The sequence below is a fragment of the Apus apus genome, chromosome Z (genome assembly GCF_020740795.1).
Source record: "Apus apus isolate bApuApu2 chromosome Z, bApuApu2.pri.cur, whole genome shotgun sequence".
Lineage (NCBI taxonomy): Eukaryota > Metazoa > Chordata > Aves > Apodiformes > Apodidae > Apus > Apus apus.
The window spans coordinates 37657884-37677585 of record NC_067312.1 but is presented as its reverse complement, the minus strand read 5'-3'; the positions used below and the strand labels follow the sequence as shown (position 1 = coordinate 37677585).

Here is a 19702-nt window from a genome sequence, read left to right as displayed (position 1 = left end):
GCAGTACCTGGAGGTGCATGTTTAAATGCTTTAGTTATCTCAGTGGGGATAAGGCATAGGAATTTTTGAGCTGGATCATCCTTGCAGATTTCTGAAGGAGCTGCACATGCTTTTCTGTAAGGAATTGCTTTCCTTTTTAAATGTCTGTCATGCCAGGGTGCATAATGCATATTAGTTTCTTAAAAAAGGGAAGGAAACTACCACCATTTAGTTAATTGAAACAAAATGGGATACAGAAGCTAACCCAAAAATTGTGAATGACATAGATAATTTTATTTCTAGGTACAAACTTTCTTAAATACAAGGACAAGAAAGATTTTGGTTCCGGGTTGTCTTCACCCAGAACGTATTAACAATTTGCTATTTTCTACAACAAAATTAATTCTATACATCCTGGATTGGGAGCAGTTTAAAAACTGGTTTGCCTGCCTGGCCCTTTCCTAAAAAAGTGCTTGGTCAGAGACAAGGAAACTGTGCTCACAGGTGAGGAACTAAAGTATCTTTTAGCCATCCATGAACACCCCTCTTTCCTGGTTCGTTTGGGATACAGTGTCTCAAGGGAGTAGTTACTTCCCAGAGAAGAGGGTTTGCTAGCCTTCACCTTGTGGAATTTACATTGGTAAGCCTCTGCCCTAAGTAGGGGGCTAGGAGAGTAGGGAATGCAATGTACCTTTCAGTGAGAAGTGTGGTGATTCTGCAGTAAATGGTTCTGAGTTTTGGTTGTTTAACCACATGGCGGTAGGAAGGTAACTCTTAGGAAGCTCTGGCTTCTGGTAAGAGTAATAAATTATAACAGTTGGTAGAAATGGGGCAAAATCCAGACTAATAATTTCATGATGACAGCATCCACTGTACAGGTGTACATAGTGCCTATCTTACAATGTGCAATCATTTTTTAGTATGTTTTTTTTTCCAGCATTCATAACCTTTTTTGAATATCCACAGTTTTGATGTGGGATGCTCTTCTTAGGATGAGCATCTGAACAGCAATTGGTTTTTTTTTCCCATCTCCCAGTCCATTTTGGAGTTGAACATGTCCAGTTGAAGTGCTAACAGTTAGCAATCCCTGTGCTCAGGGTAGCCTCACTGTGCAAGAGCTCAGCTTTGCTACCGAAGGATTTAATAAGTGACTTGCAGAGTTGCTGGTATTGTTGCCCTGGGCATGGAAAAAAGACATCTACCAGGAGTAGTGATCCTTACCAAGTATGATGTTACTTCCGAGTAGCAGCAGAATTGCAGGGAGGCACGTATCCGACATAGGAAAGCAAATGAAAGGGAAAGAAGATAGGTTTTCCATTTCTTCTCAATGCCTCTGAATAGAATAAATGAGTAATCCTTCCCTACATTTCAGAGTATGCACTCTAGTAGCATGGTCAAAGGGAACACACACACAGAATTCAGAGTAGTTGAGGGAAGCAAATGGCTATGTTAGCAAAAAAGTAATGTTTGAAATATGTTTTCTTTTTCTGAATTAAATGACCATTAATTTTACAAAATTATCTGAAGCGTATCCATATTCAGACACTTTCAGATAGTACCTGCTTCTCCCAGGATGCAGCTACCAGCTGCCTAAGGTCAGTCTGTGGGCCTGGTGCTGAAACAAATAGCATAAAGAGAAGAGGTGAAGCAATCATTTGCAAACTCATCTCTGCCAGTGAGATTGGTATCTTTCTGTGTCTTGAAGCCATAATCTGAAGGATGTGAAAACTTCATCATTTCCACTGCTTTGATAAATGCATCAAAATATACCATGAAATTCTACCTCAGCAAAATGAAAACTTATGAATATTTGAATTATGTGAGTAAGAACAACCTAGATAATTATTTAGGACCCCTAATGACTGTCATTAGCAATAACGATGATGAAATTTACAAGTAAAAACAAAATAGGAGTATATGAGGTAAACCTTGCTAATAATGAGATGTCTTAAATTGTAGAATAGTTTTGTGGTGTATGGTAGAAACTACATACTGTCAAGCAATTAAAATTTGCCATATCAAAGCATCCAGAAACACACAGTACATACAAAGCAATTTTTTATTGTCAGGGGGCGAACAGGCTATCTGCTGTCTGGTTCTAGTCTTTAAGATCTCAATTTGAGAAATAAAGAAATTAAATAGAATTTTGTACTCAAAATATTTGTCTTGTTTTCTTTTTCAGCACAAATTGAAGTGATACCATGCAAAATTTGTGGTGATAAGTCCTCTGGAATACACTATGGAGTCATCACATGTGAAGGCTGCAAGGTATGAGATTTTAATGCAGCACAGTCAACAGCATGTGCATTAGCCTCGGGCATCTGTGTGCAACAATGCATTCTTACATGCTTTCAAGCAAGTGGTGCCAAAGGCTGTAAAGCCTGCTGCTGATACAGATGCATTTCATGCCTAATTTTACTAGTTGCTTTCTTTTTCATCAAACAGTCTTAAGAATTACCTCCTCATTTGAAACATGAATTAGTCACATCTGATGCAGTATAAGTGCTGATACTGAGGCTGGCAACTGTGAGTCACACCTGTTCTAACTTAAATCAGCTTAAGAGGTGAATTTCTTATCTTGTTTCCTACACAATCCATGTAGCATTAAAAGTTGGCACAGTATCACAGTTCAACATCTTAAAAGCTTACAGGTGTCAGTTTAGTCCTGTTCTGTCCCCTTTATATTCCCTGCAGACCAAACCGTAATCTCCAAAAGAATAAATGCCATACATTATGAGTAATGTAAAAGGATCCTATCTCTTCTTCCATATAGGCTCCACCACAGGGCAATTCTTTTCAATTGAAGGTTAAAGAAAAAAGGGGCAGAGGAAAAAAACACTTCCATGCTGCTTAGTCATGTTAACGTATTATGCCATCCCAGACATTAGTCCATAAACACAAATCAAGCCCCAAGCCAGAAGAAGAAAGGCTTTGATTTTCAACTTGTTTGTTTGTTATCTAAGGAATTGTATCATTACTCATAGAAAACCAGTATTTCATACGACATGTTGGTATTTCAACTTCTGACTGTAAATGTGGAGTTGTAGAGATGGAGAGGCAGCATCTCTGATTTCTTCTCTGTGGAAATAAACAAACTGGTACATTTGAAAATTAATCTGTATTTGTAGACTGAAATGGTAAGTCGGTATTTACGTAGTGCTTTACAAAGCTTTTGAGCATCTGAAAAGGCTGAAAATTTGGGTACACTCATTTCCAAAAGAAAGCTTTTAATGCCAACACAGTGAGAAGCAATATCTTGTCAAAGATCAGATTTCTTTCAGAAGTTTCAACAATTGTAACCAGAACAATTTGCAGTGTGTCACTGTCTTACTGTGACACTGGACTAGAAATAAGCATCTTCTTAAGATGATCCTATGAAACAGGATTAGACTAAGTGATCTGATACTTCAAAACTGGCACAAAAGATATGGAGAAAAATGCTTACAGCAGAAAAACAGCATCTTGTGTCAACACTCAATGCCCAGAGAGCAGTTAGGAGCAGTGTCTCCTGTGATTTGGGGTAATGCTGGACCTTGTGTGTGCCTCAAGAGGAGGCGATACCCCTCAGCTCTGTGTGCAGATTGTTTATTGAGATGAAGGACTTCTCTTCCAGTTACAATGGTCTTAACCCTATTGTTTTTGTGCCAGTTTTGCAGTATAAAATCTATTAGCCTAAGCTTGTTTTGTGAGCCTGTTGTGAAAAAGAGATGTCAGTTTTCACCTTGGGTGTGACGGGGGACATCTTTGTCAGAGCTCTCTGTGTCGGAGACAGTAAGCACTGTCTCAGGTAGTGCAACTGCTCTTCATTGCCCAGCAATTAAATAATTATTTGCTCAGCCTGTGTACTAATAACTGGTCATTTATGGCTCCTTTGGTCTGAATGCATTTGAAATCTGAATTAATTAAGAGGGGGACCATGTGTGAAAGAAATAGAACAGCCCCACAGGTATACACATATGTTGAGCCAGGCAGAAGACAGCAGCAGCATTTCAGGGCACAGCACCCAAGGACTCAACTGCCCATGGCGATGCTACAGACTTCAAGGGACAGAAAATCCTTTAACTCTGTGTCCCTGCATTAGCTATGCCACTGCAAATGCATATTATAGGTGCTTCAGGGGCCTCATAAATATTACTGCTCTGTCGTGTGCTTGCGGGCATATGCTGAATAATCTGCTGGAGCCACTGAAGAAAATGGTGGGTCTGCCACTATTGTCACTGAAAGGGTTAAACCTGAAGGCAGTTTTCCATCCCCTCTGTTGTCTCTGACTCCATCCTTTGCTGGGAAACTTACCATCTCTTCTGCCTACCCCCAGAGCAAGGTATTTGCTGCCACACTTTTATTATGATTTAGACAGTAGCTCACATGACCACTTCCCTTCTCAGACTGACTGTTGGCAATGGATAAAGTGATTGTTCAAGGTGCAGAAAGAGGTTTTGTCAGTGTTGGGAATATTAGGAAACCTGTGTTTAAGTCTGTAGCTCCTCAGTAATGAACTTCCACCTCTTTCCCCAAAATTGAATTATTCTCAGTAAGTATAGACAATAGTATTTAACAATCCCCTACAAGCCACAGAAAAGGCTTATCTGTAATTTGTAAGAAAACATTAAGGTCTTACAGAGGAGAAAGAGAGTACAAAAGTCTCCTCAGAAAAATAAATTACCTGTTGTAGATTAATTTTATTATGTAACTCTTGATTATTTCCTAAGAGGGGCAAAAGAAGGACAGAACTAATGAATTCTTCTGAGATTAGATAAGCCTTAATGGGCAAAAATAGCACTACAGGTTAAGGCATAGTCAATGTTAGATGGTTGTGTGGGGCTTTTTAATATTAATTAATTAATTAATTAGTTATCTGAAATCCATAGCTGCATAGGAGCTGCTAAAATCTAAACCTTTAAACCTGAAAATCTATTGCCTGTCAAAAGCAAAACTAGCAGTAAAAGTCCAGCAAATGGAGTAGAAATATCTGCGATTAGCATCCATTTAGCCTACAGTTAAAATCACCTCCAACAATTTCAGGGATGTTTTGGTTAGCCAGGATCATCTAAGTCCCCACCAGTATTTTTTAATGAGAGTTCCCCTAAAGGACATCTATATTCTCAAAAGTTTGTATCTTAAAACTTAATTTAGTTTTTAGTTATGCTATAATCACTCATAAGGGCAGCACAGGACAGATGAAGTGAGTCTCTTCATGCTCAACATCAGGAAGTAGCAGTCACCTTGCCTGCCACCTGTTCTTACTTAAATTCCACACAGTCCTCATTAGGTTCACCAGGACTTGGGTGAGAAATCAGACCCTACCTGAAGCATGTGAATTGAGCCCTGTGACACTGTTGTGTTGTTGCTTCCTGACTCTCATTCCCCCAACATGCACGGCTCCCACAATTTCCATTGCTTAGCCTATGAGGAGATAACACTGGTTTTGCCTGATAAACGAAGTCAGCTCTTGCTTTCTGACTTCACTCAAGAGCTGTTTGCAAACCAACCCAGAAAGGTACAACCACTTTGGTATCACTTCTGGTGACTGGTGTAGTGGCAGCAATTATGCTTTCTGCCCTTTTTCTCCTCATGGCTTCCTGTGGTGGCTAGGCTGTCCTTCAGCTCTCCCACCACAGAGCCCTGCACCTGTCTCTGTCTAAAGATGCAGAAGTGGAAAGGACCCTCTCTTCTTTATTTCCCTCTGTCTGGACTTCGCTGTTCATCCTCTCCTTTATTTGTCAGGAAATAAAATAATGTAATAAAATGCTTTTGCCCTTTCTCTTTCTCTCTCTAATCCTGTCCCCCTGTTTTAATTCCTCTTGTCACCTCTGCCATTTCATGTCACTGCTACCATCATGGTACCTCTCAGTTGTTCATAGCAGCTAGGAGCTTGCAAGGGCTAAGGTATGGGTTAGTACTCCCCACCTAGCCCTCTGATATTTAGCCAAATAGCCTACAGCTGGCCAGAGAAGCCTTCTAGGAGATACAGTAGCTACAAATTTTTACATAGATAAAATGGACAATGTTGTATTCCATTGAAATGGAAAATGTCGTTGCTTTCTCATGGTGGTGTCTAAAGGTGTTGCTTTCTCCTTTGTGTGTTGGCTTTACTTGATACAGTCATTAAATCCTAGTGCTTTTGTGATGCTTGAATTTGAATTACTTTGCACTCTTAGAGGGTATGGTCCCTCTAGATCAGATCAACATTTGCCAGGTTAAATTGAACAGCAAACTTCAGCTGCTAATGCTATGTGTAGCCAGCACCTGTTATTACCAGTCTCTTTCATTAAAGGAAGAAAATAGTCAGAACAAGTACTTTAAAGTCATCTGTTTACAAATGCTGACAAGCTTTTCCTCTACTACAAGCAAGTGTTAGATGATACATGGTCTTTATTGCACAGTAAGAATGCATGCTGTAACATTATTGTTTGTGTTTTAACAAAGCAGAATTACAGCCTTCACAGAATAAAGCACAATTCTCTTTATTATAAGTAAATGCATTTTAATTCCAGTATACAAGGCCAACACATCTGCAAAGCCATAGTGTATATAGCTTTGCACTAAATAAGACTTTATTGTAGTTGCTTGCATGGTTCTCCGTGTGTGTGCACATACATGCACATGGTAATACTCTCTTTTGCTCTCTTGCCCCTAGGGATTCTTTCGGAGGAGTCAGCAGAACAATGCCTCCTACTCCTGCCCAAGGCAGAGAAACTGTTTAATTGACAGAACCAACAGAAATCGTTGCCAACACTGCCGACTGCAGAAATGTCTTGCCCTGGGAATGTCTCGAGATGGTAAGGAGTCAGATTCCTGCTTCATGCCTAAACCCTTTGAAACCCTTCTTCACTGCTCACTCCCTTAAACTCCCTGTAGATTTCTGGAAAAAGAGAAAGGAGAAGCTTCTTCCTTTGTAATGTACACACTGGGAGACACAGATCTTTGCCATTCAGTTAACAAAGGAGGCTATTTTCATGGGGAGGGTGGGGAAATCACAGAATAGAGAGAAGTATAAGTTTGGAACATAAAGTGTCAGAAGTGAAATACGTTGTTCTGCTCAAAAGCACAAAAAAGGTCACCGCTCAAGAGGTGTATTTATATTCCATTTTAGATAACCTTTTATATTAAACATTATCATTTATCTTAACATGAAGCATTGATGTCTGAAAGCATTCCTGTCCTTGAGATGTCTAAAAGTCTGTGACAGTAAAAAGACAGTTAAGAAGAAATTTACATTTCATTGTATTAAGGGTTTCTGTTTGTTTTATCCAGAGCACTTCACCAAATACTTTGCATTGCTAAAAATACTTTTCGTTTACCTGTGCATTTTCCCCTGTCCCTGTCTGAGTCTATAGAAGAAGTGTTTCATAGTTTGGCACTGAAAATGGACACTATGCCAGAGGAAAGCTCCATAGTATAACTGACAGCAGGATCCTTTCATCCTTGCAGAGCCCTGGTCAATGTTCCAAGCAATGGTGTGACAACCTGTGATGGGCAGGCTGAGAAAATATACCTCACCAGTGCTGCGGGCATTAGGATACTTGGGCAAGGCTGCCCACTGCCCACCTGCCCCAGCCACCCGTACTCATGCAGTGGGTTTCCAGATTACATAGTCAGGAAGCATGAGAAGTATTCTGTTTTTGAAGGCGGGTTATATCAATTTTTATTGCCTGGCAGCAGTTTTCTGTCTTAGAAAGTTTACACCAAAAAAATTCATTTGAAATTAACAGTCATTGACAGAAAAGTTATTTAAAGAACTATTTGTTTAGATGGTCCACAGATTATAAAGTTGTTTTAAATTTGGACTGCAATAGGTCTTTTCCTGCCTTAGGGTGTCTGAAGCAAAATGCTTACCAGTCCCACCAGTCTGGCAGGTGCCTTGCATCCTAGCCTTTAATCAGTGTACTTTTTTTGGTCCTAGCATGCATCTTACTTGATGCCTTAGCTCCCTATTCTTCCTGGAGGAGATGAAAGTAGTAAGATTTCAGTAATTTAACAGCACACACTTTCCTCCTAAAAGTAATATCTTCCAATGATTCGAGGTGTCACAAGGGCATTTTAATGTGACTGACAGCACTGTCTTCTCAACCTATAATTCAGGGACCACTGCGTACAAAGGCAGTGATTCTTCTGACAGCATCCCTTTCTTCTCTCATTGTTTATGTAAGAGTGTTTGCACTTAACAATATTAAGAGCTCTTGCAAGTTTAAAATAGGGTGTATGGATTTTTTTTTAATGGAGAAATTGAATGTGAGTTTTACCTCTCAGCCATGTAACAGCTTCATTTTTATCATGCAGAGGCAGGATGCTAATCGACAGCAGCTTGAGAATCCAATTAATTAATACATAATGTCAATAAACAGTGGGTGTTTGTTTTTATTACTGAGGCCCTAAATTTGAAGAAAATACAGAGTTGCATTTTTCAAAATACAGTCATTGTATATTGTCCGTAAGGGTGTGCAGTGTACCGTGGACTGATTCCAGCGCCAGGCTTTGTTTGCGTGAGGTAGCTTGCAGCCTGTGTGAAGGGCTGCAAGTAAGCCAAGGCTGGCAGTAAGAACAAAACCTCTTAATGTAAAAAAGTACAAGTAAATTGAAGAGGCTGCCACCTCCTTGGTGTTCTGGCCTTTTCATATTACACTCTTCTTTTCCTTGACTAAAGATTTTCACAGCCATCCACAAGGGTTGCCTCAGACTATTCCTGTGGGCTATGGGTGAACTGTGGGGTAGCAAAAATGAGAGACAAGCCTATTCAGTGCTAATAAATGTGATGACTATAAATTGATTACAATTACAGATGGACTGGAAATACTCAGCATTGGAAAACACACCTCATAATTGATAGAACTTAGTATTACTAGAGAAATGTCTGCTTATCTGTGCCCTGATAAATTCTGTTGAATGTCTCCCCCATATGTGTTAGAGAACAATTAACAACTGCCTCCACACTAAGATCCCTAGATCTAGCACAGTAAAAAGCCAGAATTTAAAGAGAGATGGGCTAGAAGGGGTGAGGAAGATAATCAGCTATGTCCCACTGTATATGCAGGCTGTAGGTTCAGCCCTCCCAGTTACACAGCCATTAGCTTGTCATTTGTTAATATTTCAATCTCAGTGTAATGAACCCTGTTCGTGGGGAGAGTGATTTGCATTCTGTTCTCCTCCCTTTCTCATCAGAAGGAATGCATGGATTTGTGCAGGAAGATTATGTAAATTGATGGTGTAAATCGCTGAGACTTCCCTCTGTGGAAAAGATGACATTTGTTTGTGCTGTTTACCTTCAAATCTATTATTTTCCTCTAGGTTCTAACTCCAACTTGTAAGATTTATTATTTTTTTAAGTGTGAAGATAACATCCCATTGAAAGGATGTGATAGTAAGGCTTTAGGGCTTGTTTTCATCCAGAGTATTAATCCTGTTAGTGCACTATTTAAAGGGTTGTGGAAAAGTGGTAAATCACATGGGATATGAATGTACAGACTGTACATTTCCTACAGCTCTGGGTTGCTGTTCAGTGAACACAGATATAAAAGGTTACATGGTCTTTTTAACATTCACAGTGGCAAGTGAATTGCTTGACTGAGGCCTTCCTATCAAATAGGAGTCATTGCCACCACCTTGTAAATCCAAACACGTAATACGTTTCCCTTTGTGAGATGCATATGATGTAAAGCTTTGCATCCTCTCTCATTTCCACAGAAACAGGAAATTTCTACAGTGGAAGTAACACTGAAAGTAAATATCAAATGAGCGGTGGGGTTGAGGGGAATCAAGAAAAAACAAAAGACACCAATGATTTGTACTGTGCTTTGCTTTTCAGCTGTGAAGTTTGGAAGAATGTCCAAAAAGCAGAGGGATAGCTTATATGCTGAGGTGCAGAAGCACCAGCAACGACTGCAGGAGCAACGACAGCAGCAGAGTGGTGAGGCAGAAGCCCTTGCCAGAGTTTACAGCAACAGCATCAGCAATGGCTTGAGCAACCTGAATAATGAAACTGGCAGCACCTACTCAAATGGGCACGTCATCGACCTGCCGAAGTCTGAGGGTTACTATAACGTGGATTCTGCCCAACCTTCCCCAGACCAGTCTGGGTTAGACATGACTGGAATCAAACAGATAAAGCAGGAACCTATCTATGACCTCACCTCTGTACCAAACTTGTTTACCTATAGCTCTTTCAACAATGGGCAGTTAGCTCCGGGGATATCCATGACTGAAATAGGTAAGCAAAATTCTTATTCACCTAGTGTAATGTGTGCATATATAAACTAGATTGCAATATTGCCTTTATTAAAATATTGTGTAGGCATTCCATACACAGGTGTACAATAATTACATCTTCACACGTGTATACAGGCACACACATACAGGGAGGAAAGAAAATCAGTGTGACAGTAATTGACACAATATGAAGGCAGTTCTGTTTTTACCAAAATCTGCAAATTATGCAGTTTCTTAAACTCGGCAATTCATGTTCTGTTAATGAAATAGGAGCACAAAAGCAGGTGATTAATCAATCAGAACCAAGTGATAATTAGTAGCAGGGAGCTTGTTTCAAATGAGCTCATTACTAGCAGGGTTAAATGTTCTCTTCAGCCAGCCATCCGTATTCTTGTCAACATCCAGCATCCCCATGGCAGCTAATTCTAGGGTATTTATTGTCAAAAAGCACCAGCTTGCTACTTCTGGTCTGTGGATGCGTATGCAGAGCAAGTTCACTGAATTCCTGAGATGCAAAAACTCTGACCATAGTTGCATGGATACCCCTGCTCCTCTCCTTGAATGCATTGGAGAACCTTGATTTCTTCTTTTAAAAGTAGCAAAGAGACTTCTCTGTGAGATTTTGATGTTTGAAAGGCAACGGCTAATGTTGATTCCTCTCTAAGGAGGATTTCTGTTCATTTAATGCCTGTAGTCATACCTCTCAAACACAACTGGAAGTACTACTTCTAGTATAAAGACATAACATGAAAGAAGATTGGCATCTTAATTAGGTACCTCCCACCTCAACAAGTGAAGTATGCTGAGTCAGTTGTGGTTGAGAATATAATCAAAGGGTAACACTTTGTTAGTGGAATTTAATTTAAAAAGAAAGAAGAAGGGAAAAATACTATATTCAGGAGTATCTATTACAATTTAATTAATGGCATATCTTAAAAACCCTCTCTAGTTCTGGCCTTGCCTTGCTGCCTTATGGAGGTACACTGAAATGTGTAAATTTATGTGTGTCCTGCTGAGGGCCCTGGGGATGTGGCATGCACTCAATACATACTACAGGAAATGTGTATTTAGCAGTTTCTGTCTGATAAAAAATAAATGAAGGCATAGCTGCAATCTGTAGCATGTTTCATTCTCATGGGTGCTTGTGTGCAGGAAGCTGTGCAACAAATTGTGGGCTTTAGTTGTAAATTGTGCAGGAGAAAATTATATTTTTCTTCCATATGTTTAGTGGGATATGTTTTGTTATCACACCTGGCCTAGGCTGCTGACCAGTGAAGTCCTACACTCACCACATAGCACATAACAGAGGATTAGTGAGGAACTTCTGCTCTAGCTTCCTTCTTGGCTCACCTGGCTGCATGAAGATTACACACATGTGGTTTGTGCAAATCTCAGTCCTGCAACAGTGGTTTGTAGTACTCTGAACCAGCTGAGACACAATTTAAACAGTCATAAAAGCTGTTTCTCTGCAGCAGCCTGTACCAAAGGGAAATATTTCCAGAGAGACTAAGAGGAGTTACCAGAACTATGATGATTCTGATGATCCATGTGTTAGGGTTTGTGCTCAGTTACAGAATCACAGAATCAGCCAGGTTGGAAAAGATCTTCAAGATCATCAAGTCCAACCATCCACCCTACCAACCCCAAAGTGAGACCAAAGAATGAATATGTTTAGTGGAATCCTATGTTTAGTGGCTAAAGGATCCCACTGAAGTCAACGGGACTCATGGATCTTCAGAGAATCATTTAACTTTTACCTCTTGAAGGATCACTTAGAAATAATTAATCAGTCTTAAATTTTCACCCTTTTTTTTTGCTCTCCTAGCCTTGAACCATCCAGCCCTCAAACCTAGCCCACATTTCCCAGTCTTTCATCCTCTGTGTCATCTGGCCAGTGTTGCCCTTCTAGAGCACACAAGGTGAGGAAAACTCCAGAGCGCAGGGAGCAAGACATAGCAAAGAGCCTGTCTCCTTCACAGCAATATTCAAGTGCTGGGATTTACTTAATCTTTGAAATTGTAGCTGAGGTTCCTAAATTGCTAGGATTTTACCCAAGTACTGCTGTGTGTCATTTGTGGCACCTACAACAAGAGAGGTAATGGTGTTAGTGAGAGATACTGTAGTATAAAGGATCAGCTGATACAACTGAAAAAAATGGAAAAGATGTACCATATAACATTGGGATTAGTGTACAGAGGAATTAAATTTTTAGTGTTTAAAAACAAACAGAAACTGCCTTTTAATGCTGCAGTGGATTGTCGGACCATCTGTAAAGCTGCAGTCTTGCGCTCAAAGCAGGAAAACTCTTAAGCACTGGGATGCATTGACTTTATATTACAGTACACTTACATTTCGCAGCAGCATTGTGTTTTTACTCACTGCTGTGAGATTTAGGTATGAGCTTAATTAATGATTAATAGAAGTTACTGCCTTAAGAAATCATAAAGAATATATAGAAGATGGAAAAGCTGTACTGCACTGATCCTCATGCCTGATAGAAATTTCTTTATGCTACCTCGTCTAGTGATAAACTGAACTGTTGCTTTAATTATCCCAGATGACATGAGTTATTTTCCTTATTGAAGACTTTCTACCAGATTCAAATTTCTTGTCTTAAGTTTTCTTCTGGTCTTTATATTCTTCAAATGCATGTATTTTTTCAAGCATGAGCTCATTGCCACTTGTCTGATCTTGAGTGCAACACTTAATTTTTTCCTCAATAATAAATGTGTGGGACTCCTTCCACCCTTTAGCTCCTAAAAGTTGCTGAAAGCTCTGCAAAGGACAGACTTCTTCACAGGCAGCCCACAATCAAAGTAGTCTTTGCAGGTTCTGCATCACATAGCAACCAATATCCAGTTCACTTATTCATTCAGTGTCATTGCTCTGTTTGTTTCTTGGTCACTTCTCTCCTGTATAAGGCAGGAGTTTTTATTAAGATACCTCTTAAAATTCCAAGTTGGAATCTTTTTTCCTCTTCCTTCTTTTTCTAACTTTTTCAATCCTGTTACACTATGTCTCAATCCTCAATGATGCTTTGTGACTTCTTTAAAATGGGAATTATCTCTTCATTTAATCAACATGCTCAGAACCGTCTCTTTCAGATTATTAACGGAAATGTTAAGTGTTTGCAAAACAAGTTCTAACAATGGGTGCTTCTGCACCTAACTAAACAATTTGCTGCAATTGTATAAATTACTTTAGTATTTACTTTTTGCTTTCTCTCCAACAGTAAGGTTCTCTGAAAAATCCAAATACCAGGTCTTCATTTTTCTGTCATTTTGATCCTACTGTTTTCTAAGATTGTCTATGACATAATTTACACATCATATACTCTCTTCTTCACATGTTAATTTTCTAATTCCACCAAAACAGAATACTCTAATTTGAATGTGAAAGTGCTCTTTTTCCTGAACATACCTTCATCTACAGTAGAAATGGAAATTGTTCAACCTAACAGTTTTGAAATTCAAAATTTTTGCACAGCAAATGTTTCAATGGATAGTATTAGAGTGGCACAGCAAGCAAAATATAAGCACTGCATGCTTACTTGTATCTCTAAACACTGTACCAGTCAATAGGTGTAGAAGAAAGAGGTGCTGAGAAATCAAAGTTATGTAGAGCTCCTTTACACATATATATTACTAGTATATTCCTCTAAATTAGTTGAAGAAACCAGGGTACAACTGCATGTTATCTGATCACTATGAGAAACAGGATAATGTCTCCAATAGAAGAGAGGGCTAAATGTAAGAAAGAGCCATTTCACATGCAAACACAAATTTATCATGTAACTGTCAGAGCTTACAGTGGAGAAAAGCTGGATAAAATCAGGTAGTTCCCGGTTAGGGAGAACGATGCGTTAGTCTCAGCCCCAGTGAGTGTTCCAATAAACTCAAGTATAATGAAACAAGTCCAAAGCTTGTAAATAAGCATACAGGAGCAGAGCCTCAACATGGCATGAGCTGTGTTTCCTGGCCACCTCCTTTATCTTTCAAGGGAGGAATTTTTGTCCTTGACTCAAGGTATCTTATTGGAGACTTGATCTGGATTTTTAACATGATGAACAGAGCAAAACACAGGTCAGGAGCAGTGACCAAGTAAGTTGGGAAGGCTCTTTCTTCACGTGTACTGCTGTCCACGCATAGAATCTTAGAATCATGGATTCAAGGTTGGAAAAGACCTTCAAGATTATCAAGTCCAACTATTCACCCTACAACCCCTCACCACTAAACCATGTCGCGAAACACCATGTCCACCCGTTTCTTGAGTACCTCCAGGGAGGCTGGCTCTACCACTTCCCTGGGCAGCCTGTTCCAATGCCTCATCACTCTTTCTTTGAAGAAATTTTTTTCCTAATGTCCAACCTGGACCTCCCCTGGTGCACCTTGACTGCACCCATGTTCTGAGGCTGCATGATGCCAGGGGCCCAATGGCACACTTGTTTTTTTTCCCTGTCCACTGTGCCATCTGCATATTTGGAAGACAGAAATTAGTCATGCTGCGGTGGGAGCTTAAATCACGGGGTGAAATCTGCTCATCACCTTGAAAGTGAGAATTTGGTCATTTGCAGAATGGCTTTCTCCTCACAGGGAGAGTTGCAAAGGTTAGCTGGTGTGTGGGAAACCCTAAAGGCAGAAGGGAACTCTGTTTCTTGACCCTGGTGGCCTCATAGAGAGATGGCAATGCTTGCTCCTAAGTGTCATTTAAAATTAGAAGGTATTGAAGTCTTACTTTTAAACTTGGTAAAATTAAACACCATCTTGTTTGAATATATGTGCATAATATCATCTGTCACTGACCGGAGCATTGCATTTTCCTCACAAATACATGGCTCAGGTCTTGGTCTGTAAAAGTTGATGGAAATGTTGCCCTGTGTTAACTGCAGCTGAGAGTACCAGCTTATGATTTCTTAAAGATGAGAAAACAATTCTTATCACACACTGTTGTGAAGAAAGGTTAAGGGTTCATTCCAGGTCAAATTGAAAGAATGCCATATAACTGTGCACAATAAGGCAATATTGTTGTTGTCAATAAGGCAACACTAGAGTGTATGGGTGGCTACGTAGTCCAGCCTCCATAATTAAAGGAAGAAGTAATGTTTATGTATATTTACATGGCATTGCTTCAACATCAGGTCTATTTGAAAGTACTCAATGGCTTTGAGAGCTTACATTTCCAGCAAAACTGAAGTCAAATAGCAAACAAGGTTGACAGGTTCGGGCTTGATCTTTCCTCCCCCCAGCCCCTCTGACTCTTCTCCTCCATGTGTATCTTAAGGTGGGCAATACCTCACTAGGGCAGCCACACAGTGAGAACTGGAGAAGGCATCACCTTCCCTACTCTACCAAATCCACCATAATACACAGTTTTTTCAACACAGACCCATTGACTAGAAAATTACTGTAAAACAAAATCTGAAAAATGTTTTAAAGCCTGGCTCAGGAACGGTAGGTAAGAGAAGAGTCCCTTTGGATGTAAGCCTTAATTTAGCTGGGTTCATGCATTCATCTCAGGACCTCCAGTGAATGACTTTGTACACTAGCATGTTATTACATTTCAATTGCTGCAATATAATACAGGCAGGAGCTTAGCATTTAGTTAATTCTCTGTCCCATCCTGAGACGAGACCAGAGGGAAACATTCTCAGCTAATCTGCTGAAGATATATATGATAGCAAGTCTCACATCTTTCTCCTTTCAGTAGAAAGCTTCCCATTAACTTCAAAGAATTTAGTTTATTCTTCCATGTTTATGGATAAATGTTCATGTATATCCACAGCATTGTGTATTGCATATGCAATATATATATCAGCAGCAGACTGATGTCTTAAGAAGTATGCTGTGCCTTGCTGTTGAAGGTTTCTGAAGCACTTCTCCAAAGTGATAAGCAGTTTTTATTATTATTAACTGCTTTCTCTGTCTCCAGGATTTGTTCCCTGATACTAGTCAAGCACTAATGGACAGTTTACTGAACACATATTTCTCAGTTAGATGTTTTTTGAAGAAACACTGGAGGAACCCTCACACTCAGAATGTAATGAGCTCTCCAAGTGAAACCCATACCTAATACGACATGAACACCTAGGTTGATGTTTCCTTTACAAGGCCACGGCCCACCACACAGTGAAAGAGAAATTATGGTTTTCTGACCACATTCCCGTGTAATGTTTCTTTCCCTTTTTTTCTAAGACATAATTTAACATTCCTCCTACCATGGTGATAGTCAAATTTTGCAGAGCAGGTGCCTACAACCTTACAGCTGTATTTCAGCAGAGCAATGTTGCCATCTAGTGAGAAACTAAAAATGAGCAGGATGTCCTTCCGCGCGGACACCTTCAGGCACTGTATTTTATCGTCCTTTACGTATTTAAAGCTGGCAATCGGAATAAACTGGTATTTCAGTTTTGTACTCATTTCAGTTCATGCGACAAAACTTAGAACTTCTGCTATTTTTTTAAAGCTAATTGATTTTTTTTTTCCTCTTTGAACACTCAAGAAAATATAAAAGAATGGCAAGATTTAAAACTAAATTTGACAGTGTTGCTCAGTTAGGAAGCACTTCTACTTCATAAAGATGGACAGAAAATTGAGGGGATGCATTAGAGCATTACGATGCTGAAGCATTCTAGCTGAACTGATGCTGAAGGGTAGTGTTTCTGTAATTCTAGATTCTAATATTTTCAAGCATATAAATAAGAAATAAATGTAAACAATAAAATCAACAAATAATTTGGCAGAAATGTCAGGGAGAATGTAAGATTTCTGAAAGCTTGTAAAATTTTCATGTTTTATCTTTTCCCACTCCAAATTAGTAATCTCTACTTGTAATTTTAGACCAAAGCCAGCCTAATTACAGATTTACATAAATGCTTTAATAAGTTTATGTTGCCCAACTCAGGAGTTTATGTGATCCAAATATTCATAAATAACTATGTTGTTATCTTTAACTAAGTGTATATTTCAGCACTTACTGATTTAAGACGACTTACGGAAGTCAGGATTTGTGTTACAACTCGATGTAGATTTAGAAAATAAATACTGTTTTCTAGAAGGTAGTATATTTCAGCACCAGCTTATTTTCTCTCTGTGATTTTCAAATCATGGAGCATCCACAGCCTCACAGTAACTGCAGTGGACTTAAGATGAGTCGCATATTTGTTCTGGCAGTCCTGCTTGACTACACTTAACACAAGTTACAGCAGTTCAGTAGACACAACACAAAGTGACTTTTTAATAGCTCTAGTTCAAATTTATACAGTAAAGAAACTCATCGAAAACTATTTGAAAACGTAGTAGACAGCCTAAAAGTATATGTCATATGGGGGTTTCCTGCAAATTATTAAGCTTTTTGGCAATTTCTGAAAGCAATCTGACTTCTCTTTCAGTTGGTATGTTAAATGCAGGCCAACTAGTAACATCACAATAATTTTGCAGATGATGGCCACTGCCAGCATTCCTAGCTGGGGTTGGTCACACTTCAGACCATGCATTATAGATGTTGCAGACAAAGCCATTTTAAATATTGCCCTTTACATTTATTGTGGGGTTAAGTGTTGCAAGTGGAAATGCAGTCAAGAGTTCTGTTTACAGAGAGGTAAAGTTTAAGTACTTTGGCATATGATGTGTGTTTTCAAGGAACAAAAATTTTCTGTTATTTTTCTGCAACACTCAAGACAATGAAGTCTGCTCTTAGCTGTGGTTACGATGCTTTGAACAGTATAAGCAGCTGGATTATGCAATGAAATTAATAAAAGCAGTGACCTCTTTTAACTGTTTTACTTAGTTTAATTTTATATTAATAAATTAATTTAAAAGATGCATTAAACAGCTTTAAAACAGACTTATCTGTAGCTTACATTTCTAAAGCATGATAATATAGTTCTTCTAAGTGCATACATTTGTAATTCATTAAAGCACGTATGTAAAATTCCTCCTTTCCTCAAATAACATTTTCTTGCATAACCAAATTTGACAAAACATGTTCATTCTATTGAGAATCCAAAAAGCAGAAAGCAACCATTTGTAGCAGTCACAATATGCAAAATACCATATAATACATCCCATATATTACCATATATCATGACAATCTTCTCAGAAATAGCACTGTGCTGTGAATATTGGCAGATACTAACACAAAAATCACACAAAAAGATCAATGTAAAGTGAATGGTTTAACACGTACTGAGCTGTGCTGTTGTTGCCAGTTAAAGGAATAATAATTTATCTGATTCCCTATCACATGCTTCAGAGCAGCAGTATCTTTCTGGAAGAAATCCTCAAAAAGAAAAAGCCAAAGCAGATACCAGGGCATGGAGGGCCTGGGAGATGGAAATTGTGTTGTCTTGCAGGGTTGTGTCTCAAACACAATCTATGAGGAGACAAACACAGCACTGCAGAAGAGAATCAAGAGGGCAAGGCAGTGATGATTAGGAATTGCTGTAGTACATGAAAGTGACATACTATCTGCAAAAATTGATTTGGTTTGAATTAGCAATGATACATTACTTTGTTCTGTATCTGAGCAACCCCTTTAGCTCAGTGTCAATGTGGCCTGTTCTTAATATTTATGTTGCTTCTGGGCAGTCAGCCTTTCTGAAAGCTTAGTCTGGGGTCCATACTATGTTTCTTTGTTATCTTAATCAAGATACCTTGATTTTTCTTTAATCCTCAAACATAAGGAAGCCAATGTAAGTTTGATCTTACAATTATTTTTTTTCCCAGTATACATGCAACATCCTGTTTCACTTTCCGAGGCCATAGTTCACTTTTTCACACTGCATGCCGTCTGTCTGACAGATTTCTTCACTAACTTCATGCTTTTCACTACTTTCAGCCTTATTCTTGGGAACAATGTAATTCTGCTTGTTATGCAGTTTGTGATGTTCACAGCTCTATCAATAATGATGTCTTTCTTCAGTCCATTCAGTTCTGATACTTTATTTCACAGAACAGCACAATTCTTTTATACAAGGCTGTGAAGGTACAAAAAAAAAGTTGGAGGGAAATACATGGGAGACGAACATCAATGTGTTTGGTAGAAAATACAATGCAACAAGATGTAGAGCAGTAGACTTGCATGGATGAAATCCACATGGACATTGGAATAGATATAACAAGACATTAAGGCGTGGAGCATTGTCTTGTGTTCCTTTTTGACTGCATGGACATTTTTTTTCTTGATTAGTGAAATGTCTGGCATTGCTTATGATAACCAAGTTGTTTCACTTTCTGACACAATATGCTGACACCATTTTGATGCAACTTAGTTGCGACGCTACAGGAAAATATAAACATCATAGAATATTTTGTCAGTAATTTTTAAAGAATTTCTATAACCAAATTGCTTAAAATTTTCATTAAATGCTAAATGTAAGCCTGTGACAGTGAAAAAAGAACTAAAATGTATGTCTAACCTCTCTCAGCCTTTGCAGACTGTGACAGGGCAAACCCTTCCAAACCTAATTTAAAATGCATAATATTCCAATTGTTCCAGGCATATTCTAGGCTTCATAGTGAAC

The 19702-nt window shown here is 38.9% G+C and overlaps 1 protein-coding gene across 1 annotated transcript in view; it reads left to right on the top strand.

The window, feature by feature from the left end:
- RORB (RAR related orphan receptor B) overlaps positions 1–19702 on the top strand; it is a 138516-nt gene that overhangs the window by 100079 nt on the left and 18735 nt on the right. The window contains exons 2-4 of the mRNA XM_051643430.1: positions 2162–2247; positions 6617–6758; positions 9782–10183. Coding sequence (XP_051499390.1) covers positions 2162–2247; positions 6617–6758; positions 9782–10183 — 630 coding nt within the window. The remainder of the gene's footprint in view (positions 1–2161; positions 2248–6616; positions 6759–9781; positions 10184–19702) is intronic.